Source organism: Camelus ferus, chromosome 12, assembly GCF_009834535.1.
Source record: "Camelus ferus isolate YT-003-E chromosome 12, BCGSAC_Cfer_1.0, whole genome shotgun sequence".
In the NCBI taxonomy this organism is placed as follows: Eukaryota; Metazoa; Chordata; class Mammalia; order Artiodactyla; family Camelidae; genus Camelus; species Camelus ferus.
Window position 1 is genome coordinate 57,734,692 of NC_045707.1, and position 23,962 is coordinate 57,758,653.

General features: G+C 36.9%; 1 protein-coding gene across 2 annotated transcripts; it reads right to left on the reverse strand.

Annotated features, from left to right (window-relative positions):
• Positions 1-739: 739 nt before the first annotated feature.
• LOC116667758 lies at positions 740-23,457 on the reverse strand. Of its 2 annotated transcripts, none has more exons than XM_032493702.1 (12): positions 23,021-23,455; positions 21,686-21,733; positions 20,677-20,814; positions 20,164-20,299; positions 19,436-19,693; positions 17,630-17,844; positions 14,336-14,525; positions 13,925-14,230; positions 12,126-12,401; positions 9,139-9,408; positions 2,656-2,916; positions 740-1,037 (listed from the first exon to the last, which is right to left on the reverse strand). In XM_032493702.1, exons 1-12 carry the CDS (start codon positions 23,045-23,047, stop codon positions 895-897), a joined length of 2,268 nt encoding a protein of 755 aa, XP_032349593.1. In that variant the 5' UTR covers positions 23,048-23,455; the 3' UTR covers positions 740-894. The 2 variants fall into 2 exon arrangements, with proteins under 2 accessions (XP_032349593.1, XP_032349594.1); XM_032493703.1 differs by lacking the exon at positions 740-1,037 and adding an exon at positions 1,377-1,546 and having other exon boundaries at positions 23,021-23,457.
• Positions 23,458-23,962: the final 505 nt, after the last annotated feature.

Sequence of the window (23,962 nt, forward strand, 5' to 3'; positions counted from 1 at the left end):
ATAGTTATTTTAGTAGAATAGTTGACAATTTTACTTCACCTAGATTTGAAAACGTATGCACTCTGCATACGCTTTCCCTATCATCCTTTATTTCATATGACGACCATGGAATAAATCAACATCTGCCATTGGGAGTAAGTTGCTACCACTGGGGAAGTGACACTTCATTGTCTGTTCAACTGAACAATGGAAAAATTAGATCACAAATGGACAATCTGGCCAGAACCCAGAACAGTTAGTAACTCTACTGTCTGAAAATACACACACAAGAGGTTTTGCTAATCTGTATAAGGGGAAACAGAAAAAGACACAAGAGGCGATACTGCCTGCTCACAAAGAAAACCTGGGAAGAATAAACTACTAAATCTCCCCCCCAAAAACTGAATGAATATTTGAACACTGAAACTTATATAATGTTATAAATCAATGGTGCCTCAATAAATAAATAATTCTTTTAAAAAAGAAAGCAGCATATAAAACCAAAGCATATTAATGGAATCCTTCTGATATTAACAAAAAAATATTTAGAAAACTGAAAATCCAAACAATAAACGTTTCAACACTGAATAATACTCAAAGTGCTTACACAACCTGTACCTGTCTGTATTTCCTTTATGTGGGGAGTACTGTCTTGAAAACCTTGTTTTTCAGTGTGAATTGAGAAGGTATACATTGTGGCAGGATCCAGGTTAGAGAATGTTGCTGCTTCTTGAAATACCTTCTGGACCTATCCAAAAAAATAAATGACCAAGTGTTGATCTAAGAAATGCACCACAATCAAGCATGAGCAAAAAAAAAAAAAAAAAAGTTGGGGGTTATTTGGTTTCACTACTATCTGACATAAGAATGCAGTAATATTCGCCTTAGTATTAAAGTTTAATTCTTCCGAGAGCCCTAATAACATACCATGAAAGCAGCAGCACAGTTTATGCATGTGATTTCATAATGCTGAAAATTCCCATCAGCTCGATTCCAGAGAATTTCTATGGAAGAATCTGTAACTTTGCCTTCATGGATATTTGACGGTGCTTCCAGACCTACCCAAAACACACACCACACTTAAATTCTTGGATGTTTTCTAACTGGGTTTTTCTTTTAATGTATCCCTTCAAAGGTAATAAAAATCACAATGTAAAAACGAACAGTGAAGTTTATTAATGAACTATGTCTCTATTCTCATTAAAAACAGTTGTTTACACCTACAACAGCTTAGGAAATATGATAATCAATTGCAATACTCAGAGTCATGGTAAATACCATTACATGCAGCTAACTCTGATGTTACAGCAAAAACTACGTAAGAGCAAATTCACAGGAGCAAATGGACAATATTCAATGGAGGAAAAAGAAATTAAAGCTTCCTGGAACTATTTAGCATAAGCTATAAAGAACAGAGAGAAATATGAATTCTAGACAAAGTAAAAGAATCCCTCTGTACCAAATATTGGTGAAGCTGAAAACAAATTTCATCTGGTGAGTTTTAGTGTTTATTTTCCCAGTGGAAAGATCCCATCCAGCACAGAGGAAGATAATTATTACAGAAAAACTGAAAAAAAAAAAAAAAAAGTCAGCCTTTAACTATTACCTTATATATTGGCATTTCTGCTGATTGGTATCATTGTATTGATATATTTAGATGATCAAGCATTAATTAGTTTTAAAGACAAGAACTACCAAATAGAATGATGCCCACAATGATTTATAACAAGAGGGGCAGAATATACGTAATAAAAGTATTTTAAACATTATAAACAAAAATAAAATATAAACATATACCAAGCTGATTATAAATATGTCAAAATGCTCCTGGAATAACATGCTTTGTGATATCAGTTTGAGATTATTTTATGGAAAAACTGAGTTTCAACAGTAATGGAAGGATTACATCTTGGAGGAAGATTTCGTATAGTGGTACGATTATATATGTGAAGACTTACAGACAGGAAAAGCAAATCATGAAGAACCTAGACATGTTATGGTCAGAAATAGAATGTTTTTAAGATTCCATGTGATTTTTCTATGGCACTTATTACTCTTTGCCATTCATTTCTACATCAACTGGATGGACACTTTAGATAAATTTCAAGTATCCAAAATGTTCGAAATTAGTATTTGTAGAATTTTTGAGTGACTTAAAATCAAAATCAGTATGACTCAAAATGCAAATATTGAAATGGACAAATATTATAGCTATCAATTTAAAATATTCAAAGAGGTAAAGAAAATTACGCACCAGGTCTTTTTTCTGAGAAATGGCATCATGGGAAGAGCAAACACACACGTAGATTATGTGCTCTGAGAGACACAATCAAGGCCCCAAGGCCCGAAGGCCCAAAATCTAGTTCTTATAATCTGCCTAAAATTACTCAAATTCCTCACTCTTGGATAAAGTTAATTGAAAGTTCTGATTAATATGCAAATATGATTTTTCATTAATAGATACCTAAGAAAAAATTCAGGACTTCTCAATTCTAACAAGTTCAGCTCTATCCATATAACTGGGCAATTAAAGAGCAGGCTCTCTAGTGAGGTTTTTGCCATTGTTTTAAAGGATCTTTGAAAACGACTGCATCAAAGTGAATGCCGACTATTCATCTGAAACGGCACACAAAATCAAATTCAAAAAGACGCTTAGGCAAGTCCTAAAATACTTACATGTTTTTACTGTAGGCACATGATACATATTACTTAATTTAGTCCCGCTGATGGTGGAAACAAAGAAATTATATTCTGTGCCTGGGGTTAAATTGTCAACAGTTATTTTACTGTCGTGTTTTAGAAGCCTGGTTACATTTGGCCCTCCTTCAATTGTAATACATATGCCATCAAACACTCCAACATCAGGCATTTGAACAAATAAGATTATGGAGGTACTATGACTTTCATAAGGGATAACAATTTGAACTGGTTTGGGCTCTGAAAGATAAAAGGAGACATAATTAGTGTTTTCTTAAAACTTTAAGCATACTTGTCTATGGTATGCCTAGCATGTTCTAGAATTTGTAAAAATATTAAATGCCTATTCATCAAACATATTTACTAGGTCTGCATTGGAGAACATTATGACAGACCATAGGTACATGCATACTGGAAGTACCTAATTAACTTTCATTTTTTGATTCTCATTAATAGTCTGAAAAAAAAACATAAAAATCTGAGATTTTGCATCGCTTTACCTTTTTTCTATTTATTAAAAAAATACTTTTGAAAACCTACATACTAGGAAGAATGCTCAAATAAAGTAAATAAGGCCAGATTCCTGCTTTCAAAGAGTTTCCCCAATCTCAGAGAAGACATGCGCAGATCACTAAGTAGAGTCCCAAAAGGTTAGAGCTGAGCTGGTGACTTGAACCAAAGGCCGTTGAGAATAGCAGAGATAACTGGGGAAGGCTTTCCAGAGTCGGCGACGATCTTTTATCTGAGTCATTATAAGACAGTACAAGTTTACCAGAAAAAGCGTGTGTGGTGGGGAGAGGTAAGCAGGAGGGAATTCCAGACCAAGAGAAAAGCATCAGCAAGGTATGGAAACCAAAAAGGGCACCATCACACGTTCTGGGAATATCACCTTCCTCCAGCTCTTTACTAGAGGGTAGATTACTAGCCACCAGTATTTGGCATCTAGTTTCTAGTTACTAGTCTTTGGCAAGTTATTTAGTCACTCTGTGCCTTGATTTTTTTTTTCCTCCCTAAAATGGGAAGGACACTAGTAGCTACTTTGCAGTAGGGTTACTGAGACAATTAAATGAAAGATTGTATTTATGCATAAAGTGCTCAGAACAGTTCCAGGCACATGGCAGGCACTCAGGGTGGTTCAAGCATAGGGTGTGTCCTTGGATCAGGGACCAGGCATGACAGGGCCACCTCTGAGGCTGTGAGGCTTTGCATGCCAAGCCATGGAGGTCAGGCTTTATCGCTTCGGCACAGGGATTTTGAGCAGACTTTTCATTTCCTTTTTAGGAACACAGTTCTGGCAACAGTTTGGTAGAAGGATTCATTTACATTTTATACTCTCCCCCTGACCTCTACTAAAGAGCTTTACTGTACCACAATCCTCTATTCTGCTATTTACAGCAGATTTGAAATTTTAGATAGTTTCTCTTCATGTCATTTTTCCCTCAGGTCAATTTTAATTTTGATTCTTTTTTGATAGTTTTGGATTATTCAGTTATCATCCATTATATACTTAGGTCTCTCTTTCTTCCAAATAGATGTCTTTTTTAAAATACACAACATGAAAAAGGTTTTTTTTTCCCCTCCAGAGAATAATTAGATGGCCTTTCCTTTTCAGGTTTGTGTGTGTGTGTGTGTGTGTGTCTGTGTGTGATCTGGTTTGCTACAATGCAACTTGTTCTAAATCACTGTTAAATATTTGATAATGTGATTCTGTCATTTTACACAACGCCAGTACTGCCTAAAAGGGATTTCAACACACATCTATAATTACCAATATAGAACATAAAATCTGTGCACTATCTCCATCAATTCATTCAGCTGTAATATATAACTTTCTCTCCTTTTCTGTTCTCGGTGGTTATGAGGAAATGTTCAGTATCCTAACCATAACACATTCCATATGGTATACTAGGTTTCAAGGCACTTATACCATGTTTTTCTCCTTCCAGTTATATTAACTTTACTTTTTCTGTCATCACTAACTTTTGTGGGTTTCCTCTTTAAATTCCTTACAGCCTTCTTCAAGATGCAAAGCTCCTACAGTAAGTCTGGCTTTTCCAAGGCTAGCATGTATCCCACAAGTATTCAATCCATCTGAGTCTGTGGACAATGATCTGTGAAAGCTTCTAAGTGGACTTTGAGCAGAAATTAAAGATCTGGGGATTGAAAATAAATGGCCAGTCTACTGGGTGCTAAAAACACCTTCTAGGGAGAGACAATGCTTTAAATAGGCGTAGTTTACTCTAGGTTCCAAAAGTGTGCAGTTGGTGGCATTCCCTCCAGTGGGTAAATGTGAGGTTTGACATCACTTCCACTCGTCCAGGGAAACGTAGTCAATGGTGTGAATGCATGACGTGTTAAAGCAGAGGGAATCAAGGCTGGAAAAGTGTAGAATAGGACAAAGTTATTCCTTGTCTTCAAAACTATGCCCTGAACCTCTGGAAATGCAAGTGGGAGAAGATTTCATTTAAAAAAAATAAAAAGTACTGCCGCATTCTGGTGGAGTCCAGTGGGTCTCCACCTCTGTGACCATGACCCCTCTCCTTATAGTTTCCTGCAAGAGCTTTTTCAAAAGAAGTGGCAGCCCTGAGAGCTGTATGAGGATTTTTCAATATGTGATAAACTGAACTGAGCCAAAATTCAAAGGCTTTTATTATAGGTAAGGTAGAAGGAGGTCTCAGGGATGCCCTGTCAATCTTAAAATGTATTCTTCTACACGGAGAGGAAAAAAACTCCAGCACCAGCTCTCCTACAGCTCTCCTTCCCTCAAGAAAACTTGGGAGTCGGTAATTCCCCTGATAGAGAGAGACCACATAAACAGCTAAAACAGCTTTACTTCCCACTAAGGATGGCCAGAGCTCCTCAAAGCCATTACTCCACTCCTGCAGAGAAGTGAAATTCTAACAACAACAAAGACTCTCACAGGGCTTGCTTGGTGCCTCAGCCCTTAAGTTATACTAACTTCATAAAGTAGATAAGTTATCATGCTCATTCTAGAGAGAAGGAAACTGAGGACCAAAAAGGTTGAAGGACTTTCCAAAGGACATAAACTGATCATTGTGGAGCTGGAATTCTAACCCAGGTAATCTGGTTCTGAGGTCTGTCGTCACAAGCACTACCTTCCCCCCAAAGGGCACATCTTATGGCTCAGGGCACCATTATAACTGACTGGACATCAAGTTTTGTTAGTTGTTTTCAGAATAACATAGAGAAACAGAGAAGTTTCAAAGGGGGAAGGAAAATAAATGAATGCGTAAATATTTTCCTACATGTCTGTAACATGGACAAGTTCATTAAAAAGTAAATCTGCCTCTACGCTTGACTGCCTCAAAGTATATGGAAGAAAGAGAAACAGGACACTGTTAATAATAGTTACCAACACGTATCTGCTGAATGGATACGTGGAAAGAATTCATTTCTACCTATGCACCTTGGGATAGGTTAGTATTTGCTTGATCATCTTGACACAAGTAAAAACGATGAATGATAAATAACCAGGTGATGCCAAAGGTGACTATAAAGTTTAAGAACTGAACAGAAAGACCAACGTGATTATAAGAAATAGTGTGGTACTTGAAGGAACTAGAGAACATTCACCAGAAGGAAAGAAAATGTAGACACCAAGAGCGCCTCATCGGTGTTTCCAAACATGCGATGGCCTTTCACAGGAATTAGGGAGTAGATTTGCTCTGTGAGCCTCTGGAGAACAGGCATGACAGAGGAAAATGACGGGGAACTGTCAAAACAGAACGATCAGGGAACTGTCTACTCTGTGAGGCACTGGCAAGAAGATTTCTGTTCTAATTTCAAACCCTAAAATTCTCTTACTCTTCTTAGGATTTATATATGTTAATCCATGTTGGATAGCAGTTTTACAAATAAGTACCTGAATTAAACAGAGTCACGAACTATGAGTACATCTGAAACAGAGAACTGAGTAAGATTTCAAAAGAGCTCACTATCTAGAAAGGAAGGCGAAATTTTGTTTTAGATGGTAGATGGGTTAAACATGCTAAGTTCCCTAGGGTCAAAGGAGAATAGGACTTTAGAGCTGAAAATGAATTTTAAAATGTATTTGCATGCTTGGCATGCATGAGGTTCTGGGTTCGATCCCTAGTACGTCCATGAAAATAAAAAATAAAAATGTATTCAGTGATCTAACTCTTATGGAGCAACAACCTAGGCCCCAAGACAATGTGGGGAAAATCTAACCTCATACTGGTAATAACTGATAGCTCTAAGACCCCAATTTGTTTCCCAATAATGCATTTTGCTTTAGTACTTCTGACTATAAATTGTTGTTGGGTTGTTTAATAGACATGAAATGTTCATTTTTAGCAATATCTCTTTCTTAGTTTTATTTTTCATAACTATTTCCTAAGATAAATTTCTGAGAAAACCTATGTAAAGATAATTAAGTACGGAAGGACCATGCATGAATTTAGGTTTAATCTTTGGAAGATAAAACAGGAAAATCTGATGCTGGTTGAGAGTGGACACTGCTAATGTGTAATTTTTTGGACCAATTGATTTTTTTTTCCCACCAGGCTGCCCTTACTGTTAGCCAAAAGGCCTGTGAGGTCCAACGATCTTGCCTTCCTCAGAGTCACCACTATCCACCCAAATTGGTTAAGTCAAGACCTAAATTTCTCCCCTCCATGACTCATCACAAGCCTTCATCATCAAACCTTGGACTCCCTGCTTTTATAAAATAAAATGTGTCTACTGCACTCCATCTGCACTTCCCCATCTTGTCCACCATAATCTTTTGCCTAGATTCTCCAACACTCTTACCCAGTTTCCCTACTTCCTTTCTTTTACCCCTACACAAACCATTCTTGGCACATATCAGGGGAGAAATTTTTGACACACAGGTCACATTGTCATTCTCCCGCATAAAACCCTCAGTGGGTTTTCCCATTGTCCTCAGAACAGACTCAAAAGCATAGCCTACAAGCTCCATGTGATCTGACCCCTGAATACTTCTCCAATATCATTTCTTACTACTCTCCTCTCTTCCTCAGACACCACACATTCTGGCCTTTTTGTTCTTTGATACACCAAGCTTTTCCCTTTGTGCTAACTGTTCATGCCTCAAGTACCCTTCCTCCGTTGTGATCTGCTCTGGCTCCTTACCGTTTAAGCCTCCATTCAAATGTTACTCCTTCTATTACAGCCCACCAACAGCTGAAACCTCCGTCCCTCTTCAATCACTCTTGTAAAACCAGGAATGTCACTTGCCATACAGTTTTATAAGGATTAAGTCATTAGCCACCAAAGTTGCAGACCCAAAATACACCAGGGAAGGAACTCAGTACGAAGAACAAGATGAAGCACCCTGTGCTTTGGGAAAACAGGCAAAGCAGTCCCTTAAACAGTTACATTTCAGGAAAAATTTTTATGCCCCCATATGCTTGCATCTCCCCACACTTAGAATAGCACACAAGTCATTAACTGAAACACCTGTACCTCGTGACTAGCAGTAATCTTCTACCGAGATGTACGCTTAATTGCACATACCCCTTAGCCAAAATTAAATAATTGTAACCCTCCTATTATATAATAACTCTTCCCCGACCTCTTCAGAGCAGTCCCTCAGAGCTCTCCGAAAGGATGTCTTTTGGGCTAAGTTCTCAGTAAGATACTGAATAAAACTCAACTCACAGCTCTTACATTGTGTGTTTTTCTTTCATTCAACAGAGCACAAAAAACATTAACTGAGATACCTGTGCCTTGTGACTAGCAGTAACCTTTTACCAAGATGTATGACTGATTGCACATACTGCTTAGTTTTTTATTTCAGTGGAGACACTGTACCGCATCACTTTGCCATTTTCCCTCTTAATGTTTATCACAATTTATAAATATTATTCACTTTTCATTTCCCTTTTCTTTCTTCCTCCTTATTAAATTTTCAATAATTACTTAGTGAATTAATTTTATTTGAGAAATAAAATGGAATTTTCTCATTGGTTTGGCCTTAAATCTTTTATACACTGTCAATATTTCCTTCCAATGTGCTACAGCATGCCTTTGTTGATACAATAAAAATTATAAACACTTAGATAGCTATATGTCAGGTACTGTTCTAAGTCCTTACATTTATTAAACCAGTTATTCTCAGGACAATTCATGACACACATTATTTTCTCCCACTTTACAGATTTGGAAACGGGAATAAACAGGTTGAGTACACTGCCCAGGATAACTCAAATAGTTGAACCCAGATCCAAACCTAGGTAGTATGGCTTTAGAATTAAGTCCTCATCACAACCAATGCTGACTATTTACAAGTATAAAGTAGTTTCAGGATACAAGGGGTGCAAATTGATCCAGAGCCTGAGGCACACCAGCAATCTACTTAAAAAGATAAAACCTGCTACCAAAAGGGTCTATCAGAAACTATTTTACAATAACCCCAAATCAGCAAATGTATGTTAAGAGTGAAAAGTATTTGATTCTTACTTAGAGTTTGTTGAATAGTTACCAGCTCACTCAAGTTCCCATTCATCACTGTCGCCATTCCAATGTCATATGTCATTCCAGGGATTAAATTATCAACCTTGAATCTAGTAGCATCCTTTACAAAAAGCTTCCTGACTTCTCTTATATCTGATATGGCTTTGATTTGAATGTAGACCTCATGGCTGTCTTGTGGGGGTTCCCACTGAAGAATTATACTGTCCTCTCTCACATCTTCAAGTTTAGCATAAACTTTCAGAGGTGGATGAATACCTTGGAAGAAACAGAGAAATAGATACACACATTTATTGAAAAAAACCTCAAAGCAATATTAATTAATTTTTAAAGTAAATTTGATGAACCCTTACATCACCATGTCTTGTAAAGGACTCAACTTTAGAGAAAAATATGTCTTGTTATTACTATGCAAGTATTGGAGAATTTTCTTGATACTCTATTGTAATAACCAAAGGAAATACTTTGGCTTATCTCCTTGCACAATTTATTTGAATATCAAGCCTTGTGATTTTTACTACTATACCTTCCTCCTAGTCTCACTGTCTTGGGATATATGCTCTCCGTAAACTTACGATAGTTCTCAGGCACAATGATCAATCTTTAGTTCATCTTTATAAGAATAACTATGCAATTTTAAACTGTTCAATAGTTTTACTTTAAATAATCTTTAAAGAATTCTCTACGATTTTCATAATTACTTTGTTTTTGGAACCTGTAAGTTGATTTTTATCCTATTCTGAAGTTCACTTCCTTATCCAATTAAACACTACATTTTAATTTCTCAGGAAAATATTCTGTACCAGACCTATAGTCTGTTCATTCCATGCCTCAATCTCACAAAATTGGAGCTGGCCTGACTTTAGGTGTTGAAATTGATTAAGTATGTAGAATTATCAGAAAATTCCAGAATAACTCAATTAGAAAAACTATCTACAAGAGTCCAAGTTTAAACAACTTCAGATATTTTTTCTTATATACCTACAAAACCATGAGTCTAACTCTACAATTACTTAAATAATTTTCTGTACCCTCCTGTGCATTTTTATGGGAGAAAGTCCATTATTTTCCCCACATTTTCAAAAGCTCTATTAACATAAAAGTTAAATTTTAATGAAAATATACTCAGTAAATATACCCTTCACCCTCTGTGACTAGTGCACATTTTCTAGACTCTCAGTACACGCCCCACCCCCACCCCCCAGCAATCTAGCCATGCTAATCTACTTGTAACTTCCTAATGTTCAATTGTTAGTGTCTTCAAAAAGCCTTCACTGGCTTTCCCAGATACGGCTAGATGCCTCTTCTTTGGTCCTGTCTACACACATGCTGTTTGCGCCACTTGTCACATCCTTCACCTCCCCATTCCCACCTGATTATTTTTGACTCTTCCTTTGTGACTCAGTGTATTACTCCTCCAGAAAGATTTTCATGACTATCCCTGTACCCTGAGTCTGGGTTAACTGATCCTGCTCTATGATCCCATAGTATACAGAAGATAAACCCTATAATAGGAATTATAATCTAGCATCATTTTAAAAAATTTGTCTCCGTGCATTAATATGTAAGCCCTCTGAAGGCAGATACTAGTCTTATTCATCTTCGCATTTCTAGTACCTGTTTCAGTTCCTGACACTTAAAAAAAAAAAAAAAAAAACCTATTGAATGACTGATGAATGGAAAAAAAAATATTGCCTCAACCTCAGGAAAGTAAAAGGGCATGGGAATACTGAATCCTAGACATGCATGGCTGCGTCAGCTTATGGTCAAGATACATAGCAAACAGTGCAATTAAATGTGCATACTCACAGGTACCCTTCTCCTGCCCCTTATTTATAGGTACATATAGTGGGAGATTTTAACGTGACTTCAAAATTAATGAATCTGTGAGAAATCCTAGTAACTCTGCCTGTCAGTTAAAAATGAAAGCATCTTCTTAAAGTGTAAGGAACTCAGTCAAGCATTTACCATTTGACAGACGCTTGGTCTGAGCTCAGGGAAGAGAAAACATCTGCTCTCTAGTATCCAACTGGAAAAGAACTTTTCATTAGGATTTACTTCTCATTAGGATTTGCAACACTCAATGCATGTATCTTAAGCATTTGCTTTCGGGAAGCATGAAATAATATAGTTCATTATTTATCTTGCAATTCATGACCATTATTATTTTCAAAGAATCCCAAGAATTCCCAGTGAGTATGAGAGGAGGTTAATTAATCTATGGCTGTGCATGTGCGCGTTTTCCATTCCTCCTCCCTCAGTTCTAGTGTGTTTAAATTTTAGCTGGTGAAATTTCAATCGAAGAACTTTGGAAACAGGCATGTTCTATACACACGCATAATACACACATCACACACACAGGGATATACTGCCAAACGTGCTTGTTACAGTTTCATAAGTAGGGTTCTCTTTTCCAAAAAGACTGACTTATACTTAAGGGGGTACACAGGATGCTCAATTAAAAGACAGACTAATGATTATATTCTAGACAAGGATTCAAAAACTGCCACGCGAAGGTGAGTGGAGGTTGGAAACGCATTTGCCAGAAGTCCTGGGATGACACTGCCCCCTAGAGGTCAACTCATAACACTGCGTGAGAAAATAAAGAATGACCCAAAAAAAAAAAAAAAAAAAAAAACGATTAAACGTTCAGACCTATCTATTGAATCTAGTGCTATTAACGAGAACTGGGTGAATTCATCTTCCTATTTTCGGATAATTTATCTTCCAGCAAAGGCACATACAAAACATGCCTTCTAGGAACGCTGGTAGGAACAACGCAGATGTTTAAAGAGTTCATGTACGTCTAAATGAATTTAGTATTTAGAATCCATGCTTAGAATTGTGACTTCACATCCAGACAAACGTTCACTGTATTTGTACTCACGAAGGATCAACATAATTCCAGCAAAAGAGTGTTTCAAAATATGCAGTTTTTATTTTTTGATCCAAAGGCAAAATGTGCCCACGCTTACCTGTAACAGCTGAAATAGGTTTCTCAGAGCAGCTCAAAGTTCCTCTTTCGGCTACACTGAACAGATGTAGCAGGTAATGACGGAAAGATGTGAGATTTCCAATTGCGGCTGATGTGTTGAGTTTTTCAACAAATACTTCCTCTGATTTATTGTTCTCAACATCCAAAATGCTCACAAGATAGTGATGAAGAGACATGGGCTCTGGAGCAGCCCAGTGTAAAAATATTTCTGTTGGGGTCACATGAGTGACTGTGACATTTTGGGCTGATAATGGACCTAGTAGAAAAATAGATTAAAAATAAACCAGAGAAATACATCATATTAGTGATACGGTTTGGCTGAGTAATCTCACCGCTCAGTACTTCCATGATACTCTAGTTTGGAGAGAAAAGGAAAACTGGATTTAAACCCTGGCCCTTCCTAATTATATCTCCAACTCCCTGGGTACATTACTCTCTGAGCTTCAGGGTGTTTTTTTTTTTCTTTTAATGTAAAATGGGAATTATAGTCTAATTATGAAGATTAAATGAGACGAAGACTGTAAAGCACTTGGCAAGGTGTTTGACACACAACACTGTTCAATCATTATTAGGAGCACCACCAAAATGCATCCAGTGAGCACCTATCATATAGGTCTTTAACTTTAGTCTCATCAGACCAGAGGGCAGGGACTTCGTATCATTTATTCTTCATTCCTAACATCACCGGAATGCTGGCATTCATCCTCTTACAAAAATATGTTCCAACTCCCAACCATTTCATCCAGTGCCAGTGGTTTTCTTAGTTAATCCCTCCAGATTAATTTTCTTAAAACAGCACCTTGCACATAGTCTCAAACCCATATCCGTTCCCTACCCTCCCAATACACAGACATGCACACATTCTTCTTGATTCTTTCTTTAGAAGCAAAAGCTCAAGCTCAAGAGTTAAAATAAAACCATCTGGGTTCCTGAGTAGCTTAACAAAGCATGTTAGTCTAGTCAGTTTATTTAACCTTTCTGAAGCTCAGTTTTTCTCATTTCTCAGTATAGCTACTCCCGTGTTGAGATAAAGAGAAATGAAATAGTGCATTAAAAGTGTTTGTAAAAGGTAAAGCAAGTCTTAGAAACTATAGCCTTCATGGATTTCCTTTGCTTCTAAGGTCAAGTCCAACCATCTGGGACAGAGACCCCTCGCATGCTCAAATCTGACACCACCGACCACTCAAACTGATTTTAACCCTCATGCCTGAGAAAATCTTCTTCAATCTGCATTATTCTTTTCCTACAAATTCGTACTTCCATTTTTGCTCACAACATGCTTTTCGTCCTTCAAGTCCGAATCTAATCTTCTCCTTTCCACGAATCTTCCCGTTATCCACCCTCTGAATCCCAGAAAGCATTTATTAAATGTACCAGTGATTGGGAATTTAGGTAACTATATTTTGCTATACAGTTTTGTTTGCATTTAATTCTATGCTTTACTCATTCTCTCCACTGTTAAGTCCCTTAAAGTCCGGGGTGCATGTCTGTTTCTCTCCTGCTGTTAGCACGTATCAAAATTCAGTTTCCCTAAATTTACTGTGAACCGGACACCAGTCTAGCTGGTACTGTAATACAAATAAGATATGATTTCTGCTCTGATGCATGTATAGGTTAACAAGAAAGCCAAACACATAAACAGATTCACTGTAATTTAAAGTGGTTAAAGATACAGGTGTGCCCAGAGGGTTATGAGACAACAGCAGACCTTCAGGAATAATGTGCTAATGATGACATTCAGCATTTGAAAAATTATACTTTCAGATGTCTTGTGCTTACGTGTTTCGACAATGAATGTTGGACTTAAAGTAGTTTTTGCCCCTGATTCACTTATTGCAAAGAATAAAAATCTGTAAACATGGCCAGGAGACAGCTGGGTAATTGCTCTTTCTGTAGTATTTGGGGGCACACTTTCGAAATGTTGTTCTTTTGTATAACTTAAGTAATATTTAATGATAATTTTATACTCCAGTTTCAGCCACTTATTCAAATTATTCCAACCACTCAAATTATTCCAACTAAATACAACTTCAGTTGTTCCAACGTCCTTTATATAGAACAAGAGGTTTCCCGGCAGAGAAGGTGCTAAAAAATAAAAAAAAATTATTTTTGATTAGAAATTGTAAGTCTATCTTTAAAATAATAAAAGAGTGAGATGCAAGAATATAAGAATACTAATAAAATAATTACATTCATATTCACAAATATATGGCAGAGGAACATAACAGAAAAATCTTGTAAAGAAATAGTTTGATCCAGTTGCATTTTGCTGTAAAATGTAGCAATCTGTTTCATTCTTGGGTAGCAGTGGAAAAGAAAAAATTTCGTTTTCCCTAAGGCCAAAAGATGATCCATCTGTCCACGTGAGATGACCTTCTTTCTGTAATAAAGTGTACAAATTAAACCAATATAAAGGAAAAGTGTCATATCTTCAAATACATGTATTTGAAGATTTTCATTATTCACTCCTATATTATAAAATTTTCTAAGATTGGTAAATCATCAGTAAGTTTCACATTTTTATGTAGATACCTTCACGATAAAGATCCTAGGCTGGAGACAGAGTTCATTTTGATTCACTCAATAGCCCTGTCATCAGGAGAATTGCTGAATTTCACACTAAGCCTCTATTTTCTCATCTATAACATGGATATAATAATAGAACCTACATCTTAAGTTGTTGTGAGGATCACATGGCTCAATACAGTGCCAGGGAACAGACCCATTATTACGTGGTTATTTTGTTTCAAGACATCAAATAAGTCCTATGCATCAGAAGTTACCTTTCTACTAAGATGAGTATCACCAATGTCAACTCTTACAAGTAATGAATCTATCTCTAGAGAGTCATGTGGCTACTCTCCTTGAAAGGGGTAGGAAAAGTATAAGCTTCAACAAAGATGCACCTGGATTCTAATCAATATTTCTGCCACTATCTACTCTTGGACAATAGCTATCCTCTTAAAAACAAAGTGTTTTCACCTGTGCAATGAAGATAATCATGATTACTTTGCATGGTTGTCAACAGGTTTAGAGAGAATGTATGCAAAATCCCAGGCACATAGCAGCTCCTCAGAAATGAATAATTCTTACAGGGACAATGAACTCTGTGAAAACAGAGACTGTGTATGTGCTGTGGTTATCACACCATTCCCAGCAGCAAGCACAGCGCCAAACTAGTTGCATGGACATGGACTAAAGAGACCTGTTCCCTCCAGATATTCTAAAGAGATTTTAAAACGATCCATTCCAATTCCACTAAATAGAATGGAGGAATATTGTTTCATCAAAGAGTCTGCTTTATTGCCTATGTTGTACTGCCACTTAGAAAATAAACAGAGGTACAGAGGCAGGAATGTTCAAGTGATTGGGTTGACCTGGCACCACCATTGTTTAGCTCTGAGACCCGAGATCTTTCTGAGTTCCACTTTTCCTCGTCTATGAAGTGAGAATAATGATACTGCCTACCTCCTAAGGTTGTTGTGAGAACTCAGTGAGAGTTACCTATGTAATCCTCCCAAAGCAGAATATGAAGACTTCATCTTTCATTCATCAAGTTCCTATTGAGTACCAGGTCCCAACTGGAAGCTAGGAATGCAATGATGAATAAGACATAGTCTTTATCCTGAAAGTCCAGGAACAAACTCACCCTTACTCAGCATGGGTTTACTTAAAGGGTTTACTTTCTCAATCTACCACAAGGATAATGACCCAGTAGGTAACTCTGATGTCAACTGCAAGACACCAGCTTAATGCAGAGGCTGTAGAGTACCGTGGTGAAAAGTACACTCTGATGCAAGTTCACATGCCCCCCCTCATTGCCTCTTATGTCATACAAGGAAATCACACAGAATTGTGCTTAGCACTTAGAGACATTATAAGACTCAGCTATTATTACAAAGGAAGTCTTTTTAATACTTACTTTGATGTTTCATTCACCACCCAATTTTTAATTATCTTAATGCCGAGACTACATCTTTAGACAACTTAGAAAAATTCACAGCAACCACAAAGATGCCTCGAGAGCCTCACTTTGGCTATCATGACCATACGACCTAACCTTGTAACAGAAACCAGTAACAGTAACTATTGCAAGAGAGGCCTCTGGTTTAAACAGTTTATAACCACCATGCTAACAGCAGGAAACAACTACATGGCCTGGCCTGCTTGGAAAGAGACTGGCCTGCTGGGAGGGGGGCTTCTGAGATGAACTGTGGTTTGAGGAATGTTCATTAGAATTTCATTCACTGCCTAGTAAAAGATAAAGGAAACTCCATAGGAGAATGATGAAGATACAATTAAAAACTGTCAGCAGTTTCTCCCAAGCTTATGCAAAGATCCAAAGGAAAATTGGCATCAGACCGAATTTGCCTTGGGTCACTAGAGATCAGAACATCTCATGGAGAACAGATATATCTTTGAGTGGCAGGAAATAAAAGTGAAAAGAAGAAAACACAGACTAGACAGAAATAATTGTGTTAGGTCTCAAGTTTTCCTACAAAATGCTGACCAAAATGAGATTTCATGAGCTATTCCACAGTGTTAAGAATGTTGAAGTAAGAAGTGTGTGACATTTTTCTCCACCAGTATGAAATAAAATCTTCAGATCTTTCTGTATCTTTCAGTAAAAATGAACTGGATGTGTGCAGTGAAAGAAAGTGGAGAAGACTTCCATGTTTTCAGGTTCATGTTATTGTACTGTTCAGAGGTGAGAAACAGAGCAAGTGGAGCAGGTTTGATGAAAGGAGATGAAAAGTCAGTTTCACTGATGTTAAAGTGTCTGTGGAAAATTCCAAAACGGGTAAGTAGAGGAAAATTAGGTGTCTGGAACTCCTAAGACAAAAGTGGGCTAGACAAACATTTGAGAGTAATTGGTTTAGGTGTTAAATTAAGGGAAGAAATGGATAAGATCACTCAAATGAATTTAAGAGGGGCCTGGGAAAGACCTGGGAAAGCAAAATTAGATAAAGAAATAAATGCCTACAAATGAGATTGATGGGCGTGGGGAAGAAATCAATAAGCAGAGAACAGAGGATTTTTACAGGCAGTGAAAATACTCTGTACCATACCAATATGGTAGATACTTATTATTATATATTTGTCCAAACCCATGGAATATACAACACCAAGAGTGAACTATAACATAAAATGTAGCTTTGGGTGATTATGATGTGTCAATGTAGGTTCCTGGGTTGTAACAAATTATCACTCTGGGAGGGGTTGTTGATAACGGGGGAGGCTGTCCATGCCTAGAGGCACGGGTATACAGGTAATTTCTGTACCTTTTCCTCAATTTTGCTGTGAATCTATAACTTCTATTAAAAAAAAAAGAGAGAGATTGGAAAAATAGAAAGAGAAACAGTATCTGGTTTCTAAGAAATATTCAATAAATATTAAACGAATGAAGGAAAGAAGGAATAAATGAATAAAATGAACATAAATAAAAGTGTTATCATGATACATGTTTGTTTTACATTTACTGACCTTCAAATCATTAAGGCCAGTCCATATTATTATTTGATTCTTTGACCTCAGCTGTAAAAATATAAATTCTTTTTCCTCTTCATTTTTTATATCCACAAGGTGTGCAGAACTTAGGGATAACTTACAACGTTGCTGGGCTATATTCCACGGCTTAGTCTCTTTGCTAATTCTGTAACAATTATTTTTTAACGCTACCCATCTGTATGAACATGAACCTAGCAAAACAAAAATGCTTTGTTAAAGATGAATTCAGCAACATAGCATTCCATAATTGCATTTCTTAACATCTACAGAAGTTAACTGTGAAAAACCTCATATTAATTGCTCAATTTCCCTATATTTCTCCCAAGCCCATAAAAGTTCTACAGCTGTTATTATTCAAGTAGTGAATGAATTACTACCAATTAAAATAGTTTTAAAGTAGCTATAAGAATTAATTATGCAGAATTATTGTCTAATTATAACTTAACACAAAACCACAGATGCTTTCCTCTCTAAATTACTTTAGGTTCCCTTCCTTTCCCTTACTCTTGAACTGGTGGAGAAATTTTTAAGTATATTTCAAGTTTCTTTTTTATTTTAGAGAGCTAGACATCATGCTTGCTAAGAATTCTGCTTTCTGCCACTCGACTTTAAATGGGTTCACCTTTCAGAAAAATCTGTAATGACTGCTTAGCCTTTTCCTCCAAGGCTGCACACCAGACAGGAAAACAGCAGCCTTCTCAGGGTAGAGACGGAACTTCAGCTTATGCTGAAGCCTCAACACTGCCCAGCCCAACATGTTAAGAAGATGTGAGGATATTTTCAACTATTGCCTTGTTCTTTCACAAGGGAAGAAGAAGAATGGGGATTACGCATTTCATTACCTGCCTTTTATTACAGAAATATTTACAAATATTGTTGTTCATTGATTATTCCTATAGAGGGTATTAAAATGGAACTCCTAGCTCCTCACAGAAAGTGCACTGCCCTCACTAGCCATCTACGGTTCTGTCCTCTTCTTGGGTCTTTTCCTACCATGTAGGGGAAGGAACTGGAAAGAAGACACAAAAAAATTGAACACATTCACCTCCTCCTTGCAGTATTCCAATCTGGGGTCAGGGATGAGTAATGGAGAAGCTTTAAATAGGATGAAAGATTTATATATTTATATATATTTTTTTCCTTCAGTAAAGATAGATTTACTTGACTCAGTTTCCTAAAAGAAGTCTCTTTTTAGTGATGTAATCCACTGACACACCATAAACCAACCACTCTGGACTAGGGTATCTTTAAATTCCAACTTTGTTGCTATGTTTCCAAAAAATAATACAAGCCTGGAGGAGTTAGCAGTCAGTTCTCTGTCTGCTGAGCTATACTCTTCACCTTTTATTATATACGAGGGTCCAATGCATTCTGGACGTGCTAATGAAAGATTTATATTCTTATATTAGATATTAATGATCTTTTAATATATGAAAAGGAGACTGTTCGTTGATACTTTGAAGCCGCCAAAAAGCTTTGGAATCTATTTGAATCATTGGCAGAGTTAAAGCAAAGAGAATGCACTTGGTTCAGTTTAAAAGAAGTGATGGAAGGAAAATAAAGTTAGTTCTTACCTTTACCCTGCTAAGTCCAGCTTGTTCAATAAATTATTCAAATGTCAGAATAACATAGTTATAAAAGAGGACCATGCTAATTCATTTACTGGTAGTTTACAGTGGTTAATACTTGGCTGAATCACTTTTTAAAAGAACAATACAACTGTCAAGTTAACTACAAAATACATAATAAATACATAAATTAATAAACCAAATATCTACATACCCGTTTCAATTTCAACATCCAGTCTCTGAAATGTATTTATAAAATCCAAACCGAACTGTTTAAACTCAAATGTAAAAACATATAAGGTGGCAGGTTTCAAATTATCCCACTCATAAAACACTGTATTATTTTGCATAATTTGTGAAGAATTATTAAGAGATAGTGACACTAAAATGTCATTGGAAGATAGTGCGCTCCAGTTAAAAGACACACTTGTACTTGTTGCTACTGTTTTAATATCTCTCGTTGATACTCCACCTAAAAGATCAGGGACAATAATTAGTACAGTTTCAAATAAAACTGAGTGAAACAAAGGATACTGAATTACAAAAGAATCACCATGATGGGAAAACATTAACTATAAAATCTTTCCTAGACTTTATAGGAATTTCTTGTGCTCTACTTAGAATGAATGAACTAGATTACAATCCATGTTATAGTATTTTTAAGAATAATCTGGATTATATGTGACATCTCCACTATACGTATCCAGTCATATTAGCACACATTAAATGGCAAAACTGAAAATCTTATTCTTACCTGAGTTTATAATTTACTTTAAATTTTGAAATTTAAATTATAATTTCAAAACTACTACTATCGCAATGTGATTTTTGACAACCATTACATACCTGTTAATCACTGTAAAATTCAAATTATTTGGTAATAAAAAAATTTCCTTTTTATAATTAGACAATATAGCTGAACAACACATACATATTACTTACGGGTTTGGAATGACTTTTCACTTAAAATCTGTCCGTATCTTATGGACTGTATAATGATGTGGTAGTCTTCATTTTCTTCTAGTGTTATTATTGATTCTGGAAGCTTTCGTGGGTCTGCGAGAATCCTTTTGACAGTCTGTAAATAATGAGATTCATCTGCTTAAGAAATGTTTGTTAACTCTGTGTCAGATGTATTATAATTAGAAGTTTGACTTCTGCCCATCTCCTTCATAAGCAGTTTTTCCAATATGGAAGGCAAACATACATAAATTATCAATTTTTACATAAAACATTACTTTTTAAATAGTTATTCTCTGTGTAGTACATAATCATTCTGATGAAAAAGTCAAGTATTATTTTGATCAACTAGTTATTGAAAATATTTCATAAAATGCTAACATTTTATATACTATATTAAAGAAATTTCAATAACTATAAAGATGTGGCATTTAGTTACAACAAATTTACACTATGCTCAGTGTTTATCGGAGCTAAAAAAAAAGGATGCCTTACTTTTTGAGCAAAGTTATTAACAAGTTGGTATTTTAAAAAATAAAATTCAGGACTTCCTCCCTTAGGAAATTCATCCCATTCAATAAAAAGGGTTGTTGTTTGTTTATTCATTGGTATACAATGGAAACTTTTTGAGATCTGAAATGGGAAAGAAAAGTAACTGTAAAAAATTAAAATGCATTCTTGGTTATTATTTTATAAGCAAGTTTACAAAAATGAAACCTAAAATACACATTATAATCGAAAAATTTTTCAGCAATATCGATTTCTACACATGAATTAAATAATATCCATTGGATACTTTATTTGCAAGCATAATTTTGGAAATAAGAAAGGTAAGTAAAATAAGCAGAGAAATTTAAGATGCATGTTCCTCAAACTAGGAAATACCATGATGCTGGGCTGAGGGAGGAGGAAGAAACTTAAAGTTGCAGCACACCCTCCAAGCATGTCAAATTGCATACCTTTGATAATGGATACAAAAATGAATTATTTTTCAGACATTGACAAAATGCTTAGAATGAAGTTAAGTTTGAGTGCAAAATGTTTGACTCTGAGTTATTTTAAAATCTTGCTTCATTTGTAGGTAAACAAATGTTAGCAATTGAGGCAAAATAGACCACATTATAAGAGAATCTTTCTGTTCCCTAGATGACAAAGACTTCAGCTCTCAAGAGAATGATACATACATTATTCCTATGAAAAACAACCTTAAAATGCCTCACTATACCATGTCTTTTACCGAATTCTGATCTCTCTCCCTCCGCTAATTATCCCCAATGCAATTTGTAAGCAGTGAAAACAGATGCAAGCAGGGAAAACAGGTGCCACCAATATGCATGTCTTCATGCACCAATTAGCAAAGAAAATTCTTACTAAATCTACTAAACCTAATATTTAGGTTACTTCTCTTCAACATGTCCCTTATGTTCCAAAATGGATGGACTCAATGCAATAACATCTTGCCCATTAATTATTCCAAAAAGGCTACATTCAAAAAATGTCCTACCTTAACGACATATTGTATCCAGAGCAGTAGAGTAATTGATTTCTCCATCTGGAAAGTAAAGTATGGTAAGCTCAATTAAGGGTGTACATTTTTAGCTTCAAAACTAAACTGTTGGACATTCTTTCAGTAGTGCGTGTTTCACTTTAATGTCATGTCTTTTCATTTTGCCCTGCTCATCCAACTGAACGTTAAGGCATTAATAAGTAGGTACTCCATAATATTGTCCACCTAATAAAGCTGGAAACATCAGTACTTTTCAACAAATAACAAACAGCCAAACAACTTGCTTCTAGGAGCTGCCATAATTAAATACAAAGGTGTTAGAAATAAAATGAATTATCAGGCAATTACACATAATTACACTGCATTGTGTGAAACTATTTAACCTTAACTGATGAAAATTTAGAACACCTACACGCTGCTACTTCGTTGGAAGTAATTCCTCATATTTTAAAATTATACCATCGTTATGAAAAATATTTCAAATACGGTAGATAAAATTGAAATTTAAATGGGAAAAACATTCAATATTCCTTTCAACTTAATTTGTTTTTAAAATACATTGATCCAAAAAGCTTGTGTAAGTTTTCCCAGGAGCCTTGAATCCCTGGGGTGTAAAGAACTTTCACATTCAATTTAAGATATATATATTAAAAAAAAAAAAAAGCAAAACCTGTATTTTTTAAAAAATGCTTATTTCTAAAACTGAAAAATATCTTTTTAATAGTAAACACGCCCCAGGATCAATTTTAAAGCTCTCTAAAGCCCACTCTAAAGCAGGTTTCTTCCAACAAACTCCTCTGTAGTTCTTATTAAGGAGCGTTTGCCTCAGATAAAAGGCAACCCAGTAAAAAAGAAATACCCAATCATTCAGTTCATAGACTCCTCCACAAAACAGCAAAGTTTTAACCTTGTTCCTTTTTCTCAGCCATCTGATGTACGTGTTCCATTTGCAGGGTAGTGGTATTAATTCCGCCCCCCCCCATCTAAGCTTTCAAGTAGAATTTCGAAGGTTTATGTGCGATAATGAGAATGCCAAAGTGAAGGAAACTATATTCAATAACTTGTAATAACCTATAGTGAAAGAGAATATGAAAAGGAATAAATATGTATAACTGAATTACTATGCTTTTACACCAGAAACACAACACTGTAAATCAACTATACTTCAATTCAAAAAAGAAAGAAAGAAACGAAAAAGAAAGAAAGAAAGATGGTTTCGAGACACCTGGTGGGGGTGGGGGGAGGAGAGAGAAAAAAAAAAAAACAATGCCAAAGTGGAAAGATTGCCCCCGGCTGCCTGATCTTCAACTCCAAATCTCCGCTCAAATTTACCTGAGAGTCAGCGTTTGCTCCGGGCATGGAGAAAGAGGGCAGCTGCCCCAAGGAGCCAACTTTTGACCAATGGAGAAAAGAGCAGAGTTTAAAGGAAAGGACTAGGGGGTTAAGAACGGCTATAAGACTGGGGAAAGGAAGAAAAACCAGAGACCTGGACGCCAAAGCGTGATGACCCCCTCAGCGGAGGAGACTGCGGGTGCGCGGCGCCCCTGCGCCCGCCCTGACACGACCCCGACCCCAGCCGCGCTCCCACGCTTGGCGAGTTTCACGCGCCGGGTGCCGGGTGCGGGCCACGCGGTCCGGCGGGCGCAGAGGCGGCGCGGGGCGCGGCGGCCGAGGCTGCGGGGGCCGCCAGCTCGCGGCTGCTCCTGCTTCTCTTCCCCGCCCCGCTCCGCGCGCCCTCGCTCCGCTCCGGCTCCCCCAGCCGCGGCCCCGGCGGATTCGCCTTCCCGCCAGCCACGCCCTTCTCTCTCAGATGGGTTAATCAAGTGGAGGTCTCCATGGAAACAAGGGGAAGGGCGAGGAGTGGGAGGCGAGGCCCAAAACACTGATTTGATATGTGGAGGAGAATTACACTCCAGGGAAGAAGGGAGGAGAGGGAGGGCGATGCAGGAGAGCGCGAGTGGGAAACATGGCCTCTCAGGAGAAACAGAAGTCCACCATGCGGCTGTGAATAATCCTAGTTCACCCATGCGTCTGTGTAAGAAGCCGCGTTCTTGTATTAACATGTTGTGTGGTTTGTTTACTTGTCTGTTTTCTGCAGTACTTGACAGTGTTGATGGGACCCTTCCCCCTTCCTGAGACCTTCTCAGTTAGCGTCCCCAACATCACCTCCACCTGGTTTTTCTATCCATTTGCAACTTAAAAATTGGCCCATGGTGACTTTGTTGCCGACTAGGGTTCTTGGACTCTCATCAGCAGATACTGAGGCCAAGGAGG

What these genes read in the sequence shown, in the direction of transcription:
- LOC116667758 (XM_032493702.1), bottom strand. Translation starts at nt 23,047, where the DNA reads ATGCCCGGAGCAAACGCTGACTCTCAG. An exon ending in TGAAAAGTCATTCCAAACCC is followed by an intron (nt 19,694 to 20,163) that starts GTAAGTAATATG and finishes CTGATCTTTTAG; the next exon opens with GTGGAGTATCAACGAGAGAT. An exon ending in ACCTATTTCAGCTGTTACAG is followed by an intron (nt 9,409 to 12,125) that starts GTAAGCGTGGGC and finishes GTTTCTTCCAAG; the next exon opens with GTATTCATCCACCTCTGAAA.